The sequence below is a fragment of the Hirundo rustica genome, chromosome Z, assembly GCF_015227805.2.
Source record: "Hirundo rustica isolate bHirRus1 chromosome Z, bHirRus1.pri.v3, whole genome shotgun sequence".
Lineage (NCBI taxonomy): Eukaryota > Metazoa > Chordata > Aves > Passeriformes > Hirundinidae > Hirundo > Hirundo rustica.
The window spans coordinates 55775002-55795764 of NC_053488.1; the positions used below are offsets into that span (position 1 = coordinate 55775002).

Here is a 20763-nt window from a genome sequence, read left to right on the forward strand (position 1 = left end):
ACAATAAAACAGTAACAGCTATGATGTTAATAACAAAAGATTGAAATTATTTACATGGAAAATAAAAAAATACTGGACTGTTTTGCCCTCCACCCTTTCTCTCACTGTTGGAAGGAAAGAGCAAGTCCCTTTGCTTGACCCTCAAAAGTGATGTGAGATGGTATCCAATAACATAAGGGTCTGACCATGCTCCCCTCCCAGATAGTATAAAAATTAACTTTTTCCTGGGTGAAACTAGGACCAAAAAAAAAAAAAAAAAAAAAAAAAAAAAAAATATATATATATATATATATATATATATATATATATATACACACACACACACACACACACACACACACACACACACATATATTTGGACAATAATACAACGATGAAAATATGCAGTATCTGAAAAGACTTCTCATTGCAGATCTGATGCTTGAGTGTTTTATTATGTTGGATTTACATCACTGGGAAATCTGTCAGGGTGACTGCTTCTCTGATGTTGAGTTGTGATACATATTAGAAAGCTTTCCTATTTCTCCTTTACTTTATTTGCCCACATTACCCATTTGCTTCTCTTGCATGCCTATCCACTGGACCTTAGGTACTAATTCATACAACTCAGCTATGCATGCACACATAGCAGAAATACTTAGTTTTTAAAGGTTTTAGTTATTTCTATGTAATGCCTTTCATTAGCAGTGGTGTAATTCATTTCAGCTGTGCTTGGAATAGTGCCGGGAAGACCAGTTCTGTGGCTCTGAACTGAAGCATTTTAATGGATGCTATTATAAGAATGTGCACTAGAAAATACATATTTGGCCCTCTGAACTGCAAATCACATCTAGAACTGTTGATATGATATGTTAAAAAAATAATTTTGGGTGGATATTCAAAGAGTTAACACTAAACTTCAAAAACTTCCACAGGGCAGTTCAACCATCTGCCAGAATTCCTTGTGAGCAATGTATTTCTTTACAAACCTCGATAGATAAATACAGGCTGCCAAAGCCACAATCCTTTTCTTCTTTGCTGTATTAGAAATCTTTATTGTCTAACATACTTAACAGAGGAATACTCTCAGCAATGTGTCTTCACTTAGCTTTCAACTGGGCAATGGTTATCAGTAACTTTGGATCATCTCATATTTAACAGTCGTTGTGTTAGTTCTGCTACATTGTTACCTTGTTTAAAAACATTTGCCACATTGTTTAAAAAAAGGAATTGGAGATATTGCAGGAATAATGATATGTTAACAAACTTCATTCCTCATAGTAGTAAGATTTTAATGTATAATTTTTGTGTACATAGTTAGAAATGTTTAACTCTATATTTGGGCTACATCAGGTTTTGGGTTGTGCTTCTAACTGCATACAAAATCCCTTTACTTAATGCTCAGTTCCTATCAGTTCATATGATGCATTTTAAAGTGAGGTAAGAACTATTCCTCCCATTAAGGAGGTAGAGACCTGAGCTGCAAAAATGTAGTCAAATTAGTACTTCACAATAGCAAACTAGAACCTGTCTCTCCTGAGTCCCAGTCTGGAGCACTTGTCGTAGTTGCCAAGTCATTCTACTCTTTGCATTAGCAGCATCAAAGTGTACCTTTATTTTGTCACTCTTTCTCTCTCGCTTTCCAAAGCCTGTGTCATTCATTGACAGCACATGATATTTCGGGAGTTCAGTTATATGAAGGTGTGAATATCCTTGTCAGTTATGCATGGAGGTACAGACTTTTATGTGCTGGCAGTCATAAATCCTTTTCTCTTGTAGTCCCTCTGTGAGACTTAGTCACTGCAAGTCATGTGTTACTTCCCCACTTTGTTTGATCACTTTATCTAATTTTAAACATCATTTTATGTCTGTAACATTGCCACAATAATTTCCTTAAATTGATTGAGAAAATGACCTTATTTTCTCCATTTTGCTTGTTTACTTTCATGGAAATCTGGATGTGGATTTCATACTTTGGGTTCATTGTATAATCTTATGGATTATAAAGGTTTGACAAAGCAGATAAACAAAAATTGCTCAGGATTGCTTTTCATCCATCAGCTGTGAGAACTGAAATAAGTCGGTCTTATTTCTTTTTCTCAAGATTGGGTGTGATACATTTTATTTTGTCTGGCTTGTGGGATCAACTCCTTGAATTCCCTGAAGAGACATTTATTCATAAAATTTAAGTAGATAACCAAAACTAACTTGAATATAAAAATCCATGCAAATAAAAATCTTGAATATTCTTTTAAAAGTTTCTCCTTGCTTAGCCCAAGGTCTCGGTGTTTGACAGATTACAGCTCCCTGAAATAAATCTTACCATAATGTGCATGTTGTAACATGTTCAAGACGAAGACATTTCCTTTACCCTCAGATTTGGCAGTTGTACAAAATTTGCATCTGGTTTCCAATTATTTGTCTAGATTCAATTTTAGGTCTCCTGCTAATTACACAATGTCTATATTTTTGTCTCCCTATTCAGATGTGCAGAAGAGACAGAAGTTTTGGGTATTATGATGTGAGGGGATGAGAAGGATTCAGGATTGAAAATCTTCTTTTCAAAGTGCTCTAGACACTGACAAATGAGAAGGCTGAAAATAGGATATCGATTCCTAAGTCACTAAATCTCCCCCATGTGCCAAGGGGCAAAGCAGAACCTTGAAAAGGATGGAACATCTCTTTCCTGAATAGCTGTGTTCTGAGTGTGATATAATGATTTTAGGATGAAAGGCCATTTTGTTGTAGGATTAGGTGAGATCATACAGAGTAACTCAGGTTAGTTCTAATCATGACAGTGAGGAGTGAGGAAATTGCCTTTATCAGACTCCACTGTTTTACACGGCCCTCTACGGTTTTCCCTGCAGAATAAAAACATTCACATTAGCCAAAGCTGCCTTATTATTTCTAACACAAAGGGATTTTCCCTTCCTATTTACAATGTGTACTTCTCCCCCATCTCAATGTAGTATTAATACAACTGTTGTTAGAAACCCACTGAAGAGCCAGAGCCCTCAGCAGTACGTAGTGGGCATAAACAGACCCCAGAAACATTTTTTTTTTTTTTTTTAATCACCTTTATGTCTCCATTTCTACTAATTTTTTTTTTTTTTTTTTTTTTTTCATTTAAAGGATTTGGTTTAAAACTCCATTTGTACTAATTATGTGGATGCCTGGAAGCATAAGCTGGCTGGGTTCATGGTTTCTCCCCTTGCCTATGCAAGCACCTATGTCAGAGCCTGGCAAGGTGTTCTGCTGCTCACCTATAGCTTGAAATTTGACAGCCCCACAAGAAGGTGGGGAAAGGAAATGGAACAATCTCTGTGTATATATATATATATATATATATAAATAAAACTTCGGTTTGTAACTTTCTCACTTGTTGAAGCAGGGAGAACTACCACAGCACTCTCAAAATTTTTGACTTACAAAGGAAAAAGATACACTCAACCTCTTCATTTCTTGAGCTTTCCAACTGGAAATTTTCCTGTTTCGTGTTTTCAAGCTTCCCATTCTTCATAAAAATCAGTACCTGAGAATCCTCTAAGGGGCAGTGGAACAGAAACACCTGAACCTGACTGAAAATTAGCACACAGTGCTGATAGTACTGCTTTGGAAAGCTAGGTAGTTGCTTGCGAAATACAAAAACCAAATGTAGTATGCTTTGAGTAAAGTAGCACATGGAGTACATTAAAGATAGGAACTTTCAGTGCTGGAGGAAAACACACATTGAAGGCAACCAAGGTAACAACAGTGCGTCTATCCTCTGTTCTAAAGCAAGGAGCATGTACTTTGTATACACAGAGCTTCCCCTTACTCCAGGATTTCTGGAGTCTGATTTGAATAGACATAAACCTGAAGTGGGAAGAGCGGGATGTTTTGGGGCAGTATTTCACTGATGTCATCCATCTTAGGCTAAGAAACTCCTTCACAGGCTGTTCATACTGGACATCCTCAACTTAATCAGCGTATGAACAGAGATCTGCTGATAACTGGGCAGATTTTAGCAGGCCAACTATTGTCCCAAGACGTAACAACATAGATTCGTACTATTCATCAAATGCAATTTATGTATTTTGCAGAGATGAAGTCATATTAAAGCCTGAAAGAAACCTTCCATAAAGATACAAGTATGTCCTTGGAATTAAGGAGCAAATCAAATTAAATCTTTTAATGAGTGTTATAATAGTCTAAATTTTATTACCATCTGTACCTGTTCAGTCTCCTCAATACATTTACACTGGTGATCTTCCCTTGCTTGAAATGTTCCCTGGTTCCTGGTCTCCACTATAAACACCTCTGGATAATTTTTTTTTTATGATTACAGATTAGGATTACTCTCTTTAACAATCACATATTCCATATATTCAAGTATAGCTGCAGAGAGGTGTTGTGACATTGTTTAGCAGCAGGAACTAATTTTGAATCCTCCTTTTAGACTTGAAAGTGTTCAGAGAGGCTGTGATAAAGACAGACACAGCAAGACCAACATTTACACAAACTTCATTTTGGTATGAACTTGCTCTTGCTGTAAGAAAAGGGGTTACTTTATTTGGGAATGAATATTTGAGTTATTTTTTGTGTTTCTATCCAGTGACATTGCACAGAATGGTCCATTAGAATAGTCATGAACACAACAGCTGACAGCAACCTGATCTGTGGGGACTGGCAAATAGAAGCTAGACTTTCTTTGCACCCCACATCTCAAAGAACATCTGCAGGCAACAGGAGGAAGGCAGTGGGCAGGCCGAAGACAATCAGATGTCAAAAAGTTATGTAGTACTATCTGAATTATAATTAAATCACATTGGTCATGCTCCAGTAAACATTCAGTGTTATTGTTGAATTTGTATGATAGAGCAATTAATTCTCCTTGGGTAAACAAGTACTCACTGCTTGTCAATGTTCTGGCTTCTCACTTCCAGGCTGATTGGAAAAATGGGTACTTAATCACCTCATTGCTCTCTACTGTGTTTTCCGATGGCTGAGTGGTTTTTGCTTTGAAAAGTGCTGCTGCTTTTCCCAGAAGACCTTAAACAAATCCATCCCCCAAATACTCAGAAAAACCAATAGATTATTGTATGAGAGTCATTCTTCTAAGCTTCCCTGGTCATCTTTGGCAGCAAACACATGAGCAGGTCATGTATTTGCTGCCAAAACCCAACAAAGACCAGCCTTTAGTGCAGCATTTGAGTCTGTATTTGTTGCTTACTGGAATTAATTTTTTTTAAATTTGCAGAGCTTCTGCCACATAATATGTTTTTCTTTGACTACAAATCCCATTCTAAAAATGAAAATTCTGGTTTTATGCATTAACACTGCTTATTAATCCAGAAAGGAAGTATTTCAGGATAATTTCAGGTATTAAATATTAATTCTGTGGTGTTATATCTTACACTCACATAGCAGGTGATTATTGCAGCCTCTCTGGATTTATCCTGAGGATTTTAGAACAATTTTCCTAGCAATACTTCATGTTACTATGCTCTGAGAAATCACAGAATGTCCAGGGCCTTTGATAGGTCCAAATCCTCTTTGCTCATTGCTATGGAATCAGTGATGGAAATATGTGTGTTGATTGCACTTCCACTGGTTGGATGTTATAATAAGGTTTAGAGTTCTGGTTTATTCTTAGGGACATTACACTCATAACTCTTTAATTCTTGCTAATTAAGGAGGAATTAAGCCCCAAAAGACCATCAAGACAGATAGTACTAAATAACCAGCTAATCATCTATTTCAATAAAAATTAGAAATCTCACAAATTAGTTTAAGTAAGACAAGTAATTAAAATTACATTAAACAGAAATTGGTTTCTTCCCTAGTAAAGAAAATGCTCATCAAAAAAATATTTTCAACCTTTTTTTTCACTTATTGAAATGCCAAATTTTCCTATTCTGAAAAAGGTCATGCAAGTTGTTGTGCGTCAGTTTCCTTTTGATGAAAACTTGACTAGGGTTTTTATTTGTATGCTGTAAAAATTTTTAATGCTTGCTTAAACTATCCAAACATCTAATGGCAAAACTTTTCCTTGTTCATTCTGTACAAATGACAGCACAATGGCATCTCCAATATAAATATAAGGCATGGTAATTGATCATAGACAAGTTATTGTTCAGCAAGTTGCACTGCAAATTAAAAGCTTTGACTCATACAAGCAATCTCTTACATGTCTTTACAGGGATCTTGAATTTATAATAGGCCTTCTTACAACCATTCTGTTCATTAAACATATTCATTAAAAACTAACAGACAGCTATTAAGAGACTTAACTTGGTCATCAACAGTTGTAATTTGCATTTAGTGATGGCCAAAATTGCTGTAAATAGCTCTAGTGCTTCTGTATATAGGTTTACTCATACCTCTGTCAAACCTCTTACAATCTGACAACATGGCACAAGCAGCAGCCTGCCATGACACAGTAGATTCAGTTGCAAGGAATTTGACATGGCATTGTAAAGCTGCAATCACAACAGATTGGGGTAGTTTGTAAGGTCTCATAGGGAAATCTTTACTAGAAAACACTGTGCTTCATAGAGGGGAATTTTGTAAAGCCACCCCAGGAGGAGGCAGGGAATGCCAGTGGATACATGTGTGTGTGGGTAGGCAGAGGCTAAGCCAAATGTCCCAGGATCTGTGGATCAGCATAAGATTTCCACTGACCTCGCATCTGATCCTACAGTACTGGTGTGTGGCTGAGTTGAAGAGCTGCAGCTAAAAAGAGAGTAAGGCTGGAACACTATTGCAGAAAAGGAAACATAAATTGACACCCCCACACAACAGGCTTCTGCAGGATGTTCTGTAGGTCTGGGGCATGGTAAACTTTTTTTAGCATGTATGACTACCTTTTTTTTTTGTTCTTTTTTTGACCACAGTTGTCTTTATTAAAAATCTTTGGGAGTTTTAGTGAAGAAAAGGTGTAGATGTATGTCCAATTTGCATTTGCATCAGGGTTCTCCTAGACAAATATGAACTGGGAAATACCATGTTCTAACTAATTATAATGGCATCTTCAATTTGTCATTGCTTTTTGACTTGTGGTGTAAATAAAATGAAATCAATGAACAGATTTAAACTGATGCCATACACAGTCTTCCCTGACATAGGGAAAATTATTGTTTGTGCTTAGTAACTTCTGATCTTTCTGAAATGGTCTGTATCCTTTCTATGTGTCATCAACAGTGTCAAATACTGAACACACCAAACTGTACCTGGTTGAATCAGAGAGGAAGGAGCAATCACTTAAGAAAACTCTGCAGCTGGGAACAAACTAGCTTCTTTCAATAGCAATCCTGTTGCTGCAGTGATCCTCTAGTACAAATACTAGCTATAGGCTGCTCAGAAATTTTTCACGTCTCTGACAACAGCTATTAAGGCATAACAAACAAAGATGATCAAAGAGTCTGAGCTGACACCAGAAAATTCCAATTTTCAGCCTAAAACACAGATTTATCCTTACTTGTCTGCTCATTTAGAAGATGAAAGTGAGGTAGAAGCTGAAACAAGCAGTTCTTCATAGATGAGTGTAGGCAACTTTTTTTCCAGGTGTGGTCTTACCAAACTACTGCTAAGAATGTGCCATCCCACACATGCATGCTTCTGGGGACTGACATAGAAACTGTGGGAATAATGACTAACTCCTAGTTTTGAAGCCAGGTCAAAACAGGTCAGTGACAACGAGATGTCTAAGGCAAAAAAGTGGTGGGGTTTTTTGCAGGAAATTCTTTTCATGGCCTCAAATGTGCTTAAAATGCCATCTGAATATATGAATCCTTGGATAAACTACCATTTTGCTCTCCACTCAGGCTGTGGGATTAAATGGTAAATGAACAAGAGGATCAGCTCATGCCAGTGAAGGAGCTCACCCTGCAGGGATTACAGGAAGCTGCATGGAGCCCTTTTGGTCTGGCAAGGACAGACGGGCACTGTTCAAGGGGGGCTCTGTGGCTGCATGGCAGGTGAGCACGTCAACAGACACCGACATGACACTGTGCAAGCAGCCACTCTGTGTGACTGCAAAGATGAAACCTTCCTTCTTAACTGCCTGAGCCAATAAGTAGTTACGAATTTTGCTTTTTAATCCTGAACACACAACAGATTAGACCCATCACAAACTCTTACAGATCAGAGTAAGTCAACAGTTACCCATTAGGGTTCAGATATGGCTGTTCTGTTACTACACAAAAGGTGATCTCAACGTAAACCAGATATTTCTGCAATCATAAATTCCATCACTTAAACTAAAAGAAGTCTGTAATAAAACTAAACACCCAGGTATCTAAGTGACCTGTACCACAGAGCTACCTACGCCCTTCAACAAAGACATTTAACATATGGATCGACATGTTTTTCCAGACCAAAAGAACAGGAATTTAGGTTAATTTAATAGAAAAAATAAAATATGGAATAACATTGATTTTGGCCAATATCAATTACATCAGAACTACCCTATTTTACAAATAACAACTGAACATTTTACACATGTACAGTATTTTTTTCAGTAAAAATGAATTTTGTTATAACAATGTCAGGTTTTTTAAAGAAAACAAAGTTGTTAATTTCTTCTCTATAATAGTGTTAGAGACATTCGTAAGTATCCAAACAGATTCTTTACAATCCATTACATAATTAAATCTCAATAGTGAATATATATTTATATATAACATATATAATATTAACTTAAACTTTGAAAGCATTATGTTCTATTTAAACACGCTATACTGACAAATGAGGCAGTAACAGACTAGTAGTTAAACTAGCACAAATTTGAATGTTTATCAGGAAATTTGTAATGGGCACCAAAGGAGCTTGACTGCACTCTTGTCATACTGAACCTGGTTGAAATAGTTTATCTGCTCTCTGCTAAAGAGGACATTACCTCTAAAGGTTTGAATTAGTTTGTTTGTAAAACATCCACATTAGTTTTTGATCCCCTTTATTTTCCAGGATTTACATGCTTAAACAGCTGAAATCCATTTTCTGTTTGTATGTCCTGGAAAGCTAACTGAGAAAGACACTTTGCATGTTTTAAGTATTATCCCCAGTAAACAGTATCTTTAAAGTACAATTTTCTGTTTTCTGTGAAATAACCGTCTTTTAATCAGTACGCTGAGTGAAGCTGAAGATGACAAATTAAACAGAAATTTGTACTGGCAGCCATGTGCCTGGGTAGAAAAAGAGTGAGGCTGGGGCCACGTCTCTTATCACCCAGGACCATTTTATAGTGAAGTAACTCCATTGGCCTTAGAACTATTCCTGCTGAAATTTCTATTGGGAGCAGTTAAAAGCAGATTCAGACCCATCACAGCACCAAATGAACCACTGATTAATTGCCCTACATGCAGTTTTTCCTGGAGGTGTATTTGGCACAATAATAAATCCAGTCCTGTAAACACATCCTGTCATTTATAGTCACACTGGCATCTACATATGGGCACTATGAAATAGTTCCACATATCTTTATGATAATATCCCCTTTTTAAATGAACATTACAAGACAACAATAATTTATGAATACTTCTTAAATGTTAGCAATGTTTTCTGACTTCTGAGCACATACATTACTCTCATTTATGCAAATCAAGAGAAGTAGTATATTCTAAATTTGTCCACTACAGGAAGAATGGGTTTCTTAAGTTTATTTGAAATAGCTTTGACAATTTAAAAAAATAAAATAAAAATCCTAGCATATCTGTTAATAAGCCACCTGTCTAAAAATGAAATCTATATGACCAAAACCACATTTTGGGCAAACATATATACATACCGCATGTAATACAAAAACCAGCATAAAGCAGAGGAAGTAAGAAAGAAATGTGTGCAGAAATGTTCACTTTCCACTTTTCAAAATAGTGTTACAAAAGGGGCAGAACTTAGTCCTGCACTAATGATGTTTCTGATCCCCTCAGGAACTCAAGTTCCCCCTGTCAATACATACAGCACAAAAAAAGACTAATGCAATCTTTTTTGTATTGTTTAGTTTTAATCCATGTAAACTTGTGTTGTATTCTTGAAACACTCTTTAAACATCTTGAAGTGGAAAGAAGCAGGAAAGAAGGGAAGAAAAAGAACCTTCAGAAATACAGGAAGGATCCTAAAGTTGACAGGAAATCAAATCAAGAGTTAAATGGTAATTTTGGCATCAAATGCTTTGGTCACACAATACTGACTCTGTGATCCTGGATGCTCAGCTCTAGACACCCAGTTATGAAAGGTAGGTGTGTTGTAGTTTTTCCATTTAAGTTCCAACAAACAGTTCGCCATCTCCCCAGACAAAGACAGGGAGAAGGAGAAAGGTGGCTTGCTTTCTTTTTCAGGTTTTTTTTGTTGTTGTTGTTGTTGTTGTTGTTGTTTTGTTGTTGTTGTGTTTTTGTTGGTTTTTTTTTTTTTTTTTTTCTTTCTCAGTAATACGGATTAATCTGTAAGTCTACAAGAGGAGGAAGATGCTGGGAAGTGTCAGTTCACCCCTTCTGTTTACATGTTCTGCAACACAACTGCTGAAGCACTTTCCTCTGGCAGAGATTGTTCTTTTTCACCAGCATACAGAATCCTCCCTCGGCCCAGGACTCTTCCGTGGCTTCCAGAGGGTAGCAGCAAGAGAAGGAGGGGAGGTTGAAGGTTTGGAGTGCACGGCGTGTACAATGGAGGAAGGTTTAATTGGTCAGACATGCAGATTTGGTTGAAGAGACCATTCAGGAGCAGGTAGCAAGTAGGAAATTTGGTCCATCAAAAGGAATTTCAGTCAACAGCATTTTTTTTTTTTTTTTTTCAGGAAGAGATATTGTGTGGTCCAACAGGGAATGATTGGTATCCATTTATGAAAAGGAAAAAAAGATTAGAAAGAGAATAATTAGAATACAGTGATATTTACAGCAAAGGAATTTGCTCTCAGTTTTTATGAATAAAAAGAATAAAATAATCAAACCACAGAAAAAGAGTAAACATTCTTAACAGAAATGCAAATCCTGTAGAGCGAGTTGATTGTAAAGACATTGAAATGGGGCCCTCTGTGCTTTTGTAAATTAACAGGAAAAAAATCCCCAAACCCTCCTGGACTTTCCTTTTTACCCTAGACTGCTGAAAACATGTGCCGTGTGCTGTGACCCACCATGGTGCATTGCAACTGCCTGAAGGCCTGCACATCCATGTGCTGCCCTTCCATGAGAGCTGCAGTTGGAAGAATGGTGGTGGTACTGAGATGGGGTGCTCTCACCCTCAGGAACTACAGTGTGTATGCGATTTGAGGCTGCACATGTACTACTGTGAATTTATTCAGCCATACTAAAGACCAAACTGGTATCCCAAATGTTTGCATTGCAGAAATCAATTGCAATACCATATTAGCATTACACTTCTTAATTTGTTTATCTATATCTGTCCTCTTCTGGACTTGCTTTAGACAATAACTCTTCCAATGTCCTTTTCCATGAAAAGGGCTCATGACTCGTTTACCAATATCTGCTTTGTAACTTTACAATGAACAGGATACTTTTCAAAGTTTGGAAGCCTATATTCCAACAGGAAGTGCAAAGATCCACAGAAACAGACTCACACATGTGCTTTCTTTTTAAAGTCTTCTTTAGCTCTTAGTAAATCCAGTGGAAATAAGCTGGATCCAAGAGTCACTGTTAGCTTTTTCTATACATGAAGTCAGGTATCTTCCCAGACCTTATTCTGATATGATTTTCCTGTTGGATTGCACTTGTTGGGCTCTATTTACAAGTAATTCACATGGTAACATTTTTAGGGAAGCACAAGGTTATCTAAGTGTCTCTGTAGTTGTGACATTTAAAAGGAATTATTATTAGTGAATAATCAAGCCCATCATATGCAATAAGAAGGCCATCTTGGTTGCCACAGAGAATTTGGAGGAGGTTCAAATCTCCACCCTATTGCATGTTCCCTGTTTCAGAATCCTTTTTTCCTCACTACCATTTCACACAAGTCAAGCATAGTAATGGATCATACTTGATCAAGTTATTGTCTGCAGGTGCTTTAAATCGTTTTTACTTACCAACATTTTCACAGTTTAAAGTGGCGAGATAGAGAAATGTAATTCTATTAATAGTACTCTAGGGTCCTCAAATAAAAATCTGTTGAAAGCAACAGCTTTTGAACAAATGCTAAGGAAGGAAAAGTAGGTTGCTGGCAAGGTGAAAAATTATTTTAGGAAAATTCAGGTAAAGTGGATGTGACTAATCTTGCTAACACGTGCAAATGTAAATTTCACCTTTTCATATGTTTGAAAAATTTAAAAAGTAATGTAGCCCTTACTCAATAAGAAAAGCAGGCCAAACCAGCCCGATATATATGAAAGAGGAAGCTGGCAGTGATAAAATGGATCTTTTCAGAGACTTGCACTCACCATCCTTGCATACTGTTCCCATGACACAGACACCAGTGTCCAGGTTATAGCCATTTGGACAGCTCGTACAGTTTCTCTCTCCTTGGCCACTGCAATCCAAACAGCTGGGATCACATCTGAAAAACAATGGCAGGAGTTGGTCTTCTGGCCAGCCCAAATATAAGACTTCCTAGGTGACCTCTTTTGTATTGCAAAGGATTTGTTTGTTCTTTCTAGAGGTACAAGGTACTATAATATTACTATTAATAATTATGATAGTAAATAATTGACTATCCCTGAAACTCAGCCCTGCTTCTTTCCATCAACAAATTTCTGTTCCAGAGTTTTTACTACACAGCTGCATTATTCTAACGAGTTTGAACTATGCATAAATAATCAGCAAAAGTATCAAGCTGATGGTGTGTACATGTGCCAGAAAGGCATGAACTAAAGCTACATCATAGAAATGACTGACATGATGCCCAGTCCCTTCACCACCCATCTTGCTCCATTGTCTTGTCATTACATATTGATTGTATTTTCCTGTGGAATACTTCGAAACATATGGTGATTCCCCTCCTGCCCTGAACTTAGATCTGGGTCAGTAATAAATGATTCCAAAGGGCAACAAATGATATTTGTTTAACAAAGTACAAAATAGAAAAAAATGTTCCTTCATTGCACAGCAAAACTTTGTCCAAGATTTATCCAGCCATTTGTACACTTGAGTCAGGTAAGCTATTCTGGACAGTAGTTTAGATTATACCTGTGCTATGTTTGTGAATATGCAGTGGAAGAACTGACATGGTCTTTATAAATAGTAATTAACTTGCAATGAAAAAACCCGTAGTTTGATTATTTTTGTTTGTTATTAAAAAATTCAGATCCTCTTTCAGATTTGAAAATTTTACACTTCTATGCAAATCTACTTACATGCTCACTACAGGCTGTTTTAGAGTGAAGGTCACACATATATACCAGAAAAAATACTTTTATTTACCTGTATGAACATAATCACATAATAGTCATAATATATAATAATAATACATTATCACATCATAATAATAGTGATAGTGATAATGATAATGATAATGATAACAACAACAACAAAATAATATCTTCTCCTTCATTTAGTTAGCATTAAGTATTTTTTCATACGTTTTTTTAAGTTAACAGCGTTTCATCTTATCATTTCCAACACAGTTATAGCTAATATACTGCCAAATACTAGGTATATCAGCCACTGATCATACCTTTTGCAGCTTTTGTATCTGCTTTCAGTGGAGTGATCAAGGTAATAACCACTACTACAGGACTGCACACATCTTCCATCTTCCATAAAGTAACCCTGTGTGCAGTTTATACAGGCATCTACTCCAGCACCTTAGTCCAAAGAGAAATTATTAGAAGTTAGGTACATTGTTAAAATAAACAATTATATAATTTCAGTGTAACTTTTTCTGAAATAAATGACTGCAGTTCTACAGCTCCCACCAAATCTACCAGTCGTTATTCCACCCCTGGAAGAAAATAGAAGGCATTACTGGAAATTATAGTAAGTTCTATGAAAATTTAAAAAGAGGAATATATAAACTCTTTCAATTAAAAACCTAGATTTCTATGCTAGCGGAAAGAAGTTTGCCATATTTAAAATGTAATTAAAAGCTACTAAGAGAATGAAGGATTCATATGTAAACAATCATACTGCAACTGTGATATAGTGGAATAAAATCAGAGGTAAAATCATACAGGAATGAAAATTATGCAGACAAATATCAGTGGGGTACCTGCACATGTTGCACAGGAACGGTGGCATGGTTCACATTCCCTGCCATTATGGTATTTTCCTTCTTCACAGCGGATAGCACATCTGGTGCCATGCAAACTATTATAAAAAGGAAAAAAAAGCACAGGACAGATAATGGCAACAGAGGACAAGAAGATCATTCACAATTCAGTAATTCTCTTTTAATCAAAGAACAACCCATATATTACAATTCATCAGCTTCCTTCACTGGTAGTATTTCATAAACTTAAAGACACCAATCACCTAAAAAGGGAATGCCAAGCAGTTTTGCCCATGGTGAAGTAAAGAAGCTGTTTACAAACTCTTTGTAAATACTACCAAGTAATAGTGGACAGATAAAAAGTTAACAATGAAAAGCAGCAATAAAAATTCAAGCATGTAAAATGCAATTATCCACGAGGAATTAGGCACAGAGTCAGCATTAAAAAAAATACTAAGGGACTTGTTAACTGAATGCCAGTTCTGTGTGGCTTGTGAGATTTGTTGAGATTACAGATGGAGGTATTCTGCCTGCAGGCACTTCTGTGAGAGCACAGAAATATGAGTAACAGTGGAAAAGAAATAGCACAAAGAGTCACATTTTCATGAATTCCTTTAAGTAGCTGTTTATTGCTTTCATATCATATGGTGCCTATAGCAGTTTATTGAAGTTTGGGTTTTGTTTGTCTGAAATGATTTTTTTTTTTAAATTAGGACTTCTATGCCATGTTTACTGTCTTCTGTGGAACCTCAAAATTCACCCAGTTTAACACGTTCTCTAAAATGCTCATCAGCTCAGGCATCCAGCCAGGTAAGTTCAGCACCACTGAAAATTTTCAAGAGTGTATTCAGTCCCAGTTCAGAATATAAACTAGCAATTCAACAAAACTTCACAACCTCTGCTTTTCTCTTGTTTTTCCTCAGTGACACACCTCAAATAGCTTTACAGTGCACATAGCATTATCATGTTTTTACAGATGGGAAAATAATTTGCCCAAGTTTATTTAATGGGCCAGTAATGGAGCAGATCTGGAATCCAGGTCTCTTGAGACCTACTCAAGGAAGCTCCTGTCATTAATACCTCTGCCAAGAAAATGCAGAAAGTATGGAACGACTAAGGAATATGAAATGCATGTCCTGAAAGGCTACATTTATCTGATATGCTCACACATTTTTAAAAAATGCTACCAAAAATGACTCTCCATTTGCTACAATTGCCTAAGAAAACATAAAGGTTAGGTTTTAAAAATTTTTTTAGTATTTCAATTTCAATAAAGAAATCCAGCTACTGATGTTCTAGAAGTAGACATTCAGCTTTTACTAAGAGATGAAAATCCACTTTAATGGAACATGTAACCTCAGTGTTAATACTTGTATTCAAAAGAATACCTACAGATACTGAATACTGTCTTTGTATTTTTTTGTGGCACTAAACCACATACAGTCTGTCATGAGTATTATAAGATTTTTGACCTTTGCTACTTGGATCAAAAGATCATTCTTTATAAAGGAGCTTGAAATGTGTGGCTTTGTATGTTTTACCTATAATTTTCAAGAATAATTAGGTGCCCCTCTTAGGAAAAAAATCTCCCCTGCTGTTTAAAATATATGATCACTGTACTGAAATTGAATTGAGCCTCAGGTACTTGAGGTAAGTAAATGACTGGATACATGAAGAAATACAATAAAGATAAGAAAATAATTTCTAACTACCACATGAATGAATCAGAAAGATTAATATGATTCATTAGCTCTACTTCTAAAACAAACCTTGACTGACATACTGTAGGTCAAAAATTGAAGAACTCAGCTTTCCATGTGACTGTGGCTTTTACATTACCTGAAATGAAAGGTCTTCTAAAAATCTCTTGTCAGCCAAATTGGCACATAGGATCACTATTACAGACTAAATGGCATTGGAACAGATGAAATGAGGGCCATACAAGGTTAAATAGCTATCTGATCTTCTTCATTGTGTATCTACAGCCCTGTCTACCTCTTCAGATACTGTGTTTGGAGGCATACATAATTTCCTTACCTTAGGCCATGTCTGCATTCTGTGCAGATTTGGAATTCAACACAGGTCTTGCAGTTTTCACTACATTTTCGACAAGCAATCTTATCTACAAGAGAAAAAAAGAAAACAGCCCAGAAAACCTTGGTCAATTTTGTTTCATAAAATTGTGTGAATATATTATTACATGACTTACTACTTTCTAATTTGACATCAACATCAAGATAGACTAAAACAAAATTCTACCTATCATTAGCTTTTTCCATTAAATATAAAATGGTTTACAATATTTTCATTTGAAGTTATAATTGCACCCTGAGAAAAATATATTTTGAGGCCATTAAAAATTTTCATAAACACTTAAAATTTACATTCGCTATTTAAAATATGGAGTTAAGTCACCTTCTCATATAGAAGTGATATGCACTAATGATTGCTGTGTGTTCTAGAGACTGTCCTGCCATCTCACTCTTTACATGCAAGCAGTCTGTCCTGTCTCCCTGATTTGGTGCTAAAAGACGCACCTGCATAAACAGATCTGATCTTAAAATATTAAATATATAAATTACTTAACAACTTTTTGTATCTCTAGAGATCCCTTCTTTAAGAAATGTCTCTCTCTTCAGCCCTGCTGTCTTTCGACTCATATCCTTCTGCGAAGAAAAACTTGATTTCCGTGTTTAATCCTAAATTTTCATCTATCCATCTTAGTTTGTATGGAAAAGAGTTCTCTCACAGTGAAAATGGAAGAATTATGGTAGGACCTGGATTTACTAAATCTCAAAATCAAACACACAGCTTCACGCTGGAGAAAGCAGAAGGTTAGGTACCTAGATGAACAAAGCTCCTGAGAACAAATTGATCTTCTAAGGAGTGTCTAAAGATAAAAGTCACTGCAGTTTTAAGTACATTTGAATATATGTCTAAGTATTTTTGTCAGCCAAAGCTGGAAATTAAACATGGATAGTCTATTTGGCCATCACAATAGGAAGCTGAAGGCAGGTACCTATCATGGCTGAGGATTACTGCTTTTGGGCAGGCATATCACTCTGGAAGTGATTAGGTCAGCTAGAAACATTGTTTGCAATCATGTTACATCTGAAGAGCCTGTTTTCAGTAGAGCTCTGGTTCACTGGCCAAGTCCAGCGTCTCAGCTCTCATTTCTGAGAGAAATGTAATCTGGCTGAATGGGGAATCATGGTCAGAATGGGTGCTATCTGTCCCTTTCCCAAGTAGTGATAATCTTTTCTGTCCTTCAGCTCTTGAACTTCCCTGGTTCTGCTACTGTTACTCCGAGGTACCCCCAGCTGAAAAGACATCCTGTAATAAGTATGGTTTTTAAAAGAAAGGAAGATTATTCAGGACATTCAGGACACTTGGCAACAATTTAATAAAAGTAGGATAAGAGATCAACATACACTTTTCCTGCTCATAAACATTCCAGCAACCTCCCCAGATCAAATTCTGTAGCCCGCAATACAAAAGCAACAAGAAATACTAACTCTTATCCAGGTAAAACCCATCAGGGCAGCTGGTAATACAGCTATTGGTTACTTCATTCAGGTAGTAGCCAGATTTACAGGTCATGCACTGGTCATTATGGCCTCCAACACAGGTTTCACAACTGGGTGAGCATTTTTTACATCGTTTCTTGTCTGCATTGTAGTGACCAGGTGGGCAGGTCGAAACACAGATCCTGCAGACAGCAGGGAAGAGAAGGCAGAATTGTTAATGAAATAACCTGCCACCACATTCCTGGACCATGACTGCAAAGCAGAAGTATTTCTCAGCATTGTTGCTTCTCTAATGATCATGTGTTTACTAAGATATAACCCTTCAAAGTACTGCATCAAGCTGACTCTTGCATTTATGTCCCTAAACATGCTATCTCACCAACAAATGTCTTGTCAGACCGTCTGCAGTATAATTTTTGACCATTTATGTTTCTTCCTATCTTGTTCACTTAATCATATCAGCTGTAGTAGTTATGAGAGTCTATAAATGCATATATATATAGAGAGAGAAAAATCTTCTTATGGGGAAAAAAGAAAGAGGTGGGGATATAATCAAAGAAGGATTTTTCAAAGCTGTATTTTAAATTCTGATTAGATAGGGTTTGGGAATTTTTTAACTCCAAAGAAAATTTTTCAAAATCAGGGAAAAATGAATTATCCATGACTGCAATGAAGAGAAGAGGAAAGGAAGTTAAGATATATACTAAGAAATCAATGAGGCAACATTTTTTTCTCTTTCTCTTACCTTGTGTTGTTTTTCGATTTGTAGTAATAGTGCAGACAGTCAGTACAATGGTCTGGTCCAGGCCCATCACAACCTACTTTACTGCATTCTGCATTGCAGGGACCTGTAATAAAAACAGAATACAGAGGGACAAAGGGATTAATACTTCTCATTTAAGGGACTCCTTAAAACCCGGTATTTTATTGCAGAATGCAGTTACTCTGTTCCCCTGTGTTGAAGACTACAACTAACATCAGTAGCTCGGTTTGTTCCCTGCACTGTGAGCTCAAGATTGAGCTCTGGGTGGCAGAAGCTCCAAGCAAAAGGCTGTGCAGACCCTTTTGCATAAAAAACAACAGGGGGACCTATGTCACCAAGCAGGTGGCTGGACAAGTAGAGACACAGCAAAAGCCAAAGACCTTGAGACTTTCACACACTTAAACTGCAAGGGCATACATAAAAGCCCAAGGTTTCCCTTGTTCAGAGTCCCACTTCAGAGGCACTCAGCTCAAGCTGTTATTTTTTAATTTAGTTATTGCACCAAGATTAGGTTATTCTAAGGATTGGGAAGTCTGAGACCCTACTGTGGGAAAACTAGGGTCAAGCTAGTGAGGAAACCTGGTCTCATTATGAGAGTGTAGGGTGTGTAGCTGTGAAGGGGCCTTGGTCCTGGCTCAGGTGTTGAGAGTATGACTGCCAGAGTGGCTCGTGTATGGTTGGATAGAGATGTTTCCTGATACCTGCTTGATTTGAATTCAAAAACTCAGAAAAAAAAGGCAAGCTTTTTTGACAAGTATGGCATCCTCATTTTATTTGGAAATGCTCAAAGACTTCTGTAATTTATAATTAGAAATGATTAGCAAAATAACTTATAAAAAGGACAACATAAATTATGAATATCATGATCAATGGCTACTCTGGTTCCTGAGTGGATATCAACTGCTCCAAGTGGCTACCATGACCCAATGAACCAGACACCAGAGCCCCGATGCTCTGTTCTGCTACATGCTATGAAAGCCTCAGCTAAGTACTCGCTGATTCCCGTCTTCCATCTCACCTGCACTCATGTTAAGCTTGATAATGCTTGTGGATCTGTTCCAGCTTAAGATACTCTAAGATTTTGTTCTTACAGTTTTCAAATAGATCCTTCCTGCTATGGGAGGAGAGAATGATCAAGTCTTGCCTTTATGGAGGTGAACAATGACTGTGGGTGAAGTTACAACTTTCAGAATCACTGCTCTCTCCTGAATGAAATGTGTTGAGTTTGCTTCATATAAAAACTTAAGAAGTTAGTGACCTTCACAGTAGAGATAGTAATGTTTCATTACCTAGCAAAACAAGGAGTTACACAGCTGTCCATCTAAAATAGAGACTGGGCAACTCCTGCTATGAAAGGAGAACGGAATAACAAAAAATACTAAATCGAACTTTGTCCTCCTTTTCACTGGCCAGATACATACTTCACGTTCATCACATGGTACTGCTAATGGTGGATTACATGCGAGAAATTGCCAACTTGACTTATTTTTTAGTACTAAAAATCTAACTCTACTGAAATCTAATGACAAGGTTGAAAAATTTCTATAGGGATCAGTGAGAAACAACACAGATGTAGAAGATAATGTTCTTCTATATATATGCATAAGTATATATATATTTATATAATTATATGCAAAACAGTGCATTCCTCATAGCATGTTAAGCGTAGCTTAAAAACATATAACTCTATGCAGGCAAACTCAAACACCTAACTTTCAATTATGAAACAAGTACTTCTCATCTTTGCTGAAGAATCCAATTCACTGAACATTTTGCATATGCACATTCTCAGGTCATCCTTAAAGCCAGTAAGGGTTCAGTAAATGCACAAACAGAGTAAATGAAAGTACACACCTGAATAGTCATCTGTTGTATAATCTTCTGTAGGGTCTTCAACTGGACTAGAGCGCACTCTTTCCACTTTGGAAAAATCATTTCTTGGTGAGTAAGGCTGGATGGATGTTCCATACAGTACTAAGGACCACTCTTTCAATTTGCCTGGAAGTTAAGTATTATAAAACTGTTTTCAGAACTACTTCTCTGTGTCTTAAAAAAGTTTGTCACTTTTAAGGATGTTGCTATGGGCAGGTATGGAAGACATTGCTTTTCAGTAAGTGCAATAGTTGTTTTACTATAAGCTGAGAAAGTGTATTTTCTTCAATCAGATCTTTACACTGAATTTTCATTGCACCCCAATCTCTTGTAGGTCTAGCAAAGGTTTGCACCATGGGTTTAACTCAATATAAACAATAAACAAAACACCTGGTCATACAGTTATCTGGAATACGTATATGGTACTGCATAAGGTGGCTTTGCTCTGGATTTCACTTTTCCCTCAGAACACTATTAATTGTCAAGTAATTA

General features: G+C 36.7%; 1 protein-coding gene across 2 annotated transcripts in view; it reads right to left on the minus strand.

Annotated features, from left to right (window-relative positions):
• PCSK5 (proprotein convertase subtilisin/kexin type 5) overlaps positions 1 to 20763 on the minus strand; it is a 240040-nt gene that overhangs the window by 49682 nt on the left and 169595 nt on the right. The window contains exons 14-21 of one of the 2 annotated variants that reach the window (XM_040089346.2): positions 20254 to 20397; positions 18382 to 18484; positions 17625 to 17818; positions 16147 to 16231; positions 14110 to 14207; positions 13576 to 13705; positions 12344 to 12459; positions 8462 to 10555 (exon numbers count right to left, since the gene is read on the minus strand). In XM_040089346.2, coding sequence (XP_039945280.1) covers positions 10440 to 10555; positions 12344 to 12459; positions 13576 to 13705; positions 14110 to 14207; positions 16147 to 16231; positions 17625 to 17818; positions 18382 to 18484; positions 20254 to 20397 — 986 coding nt within the window. In that variant the 3' untranslated portion in view covers positions 8462 to 10439. Of the gene's footprint in view, positions 1 to 8461; positions 10556 to 12343; positions 12460 to 13575; positions 13706 to 14109; positions 14208 to 16146; positions 16232 to 17624; positions 17819 to 18381; positions 18485 to 20253; positions 20398 to 20763 lie in introns of those variants that run through there. The other variant, XM_040089345.1, reaches the window with a different exon arrangement.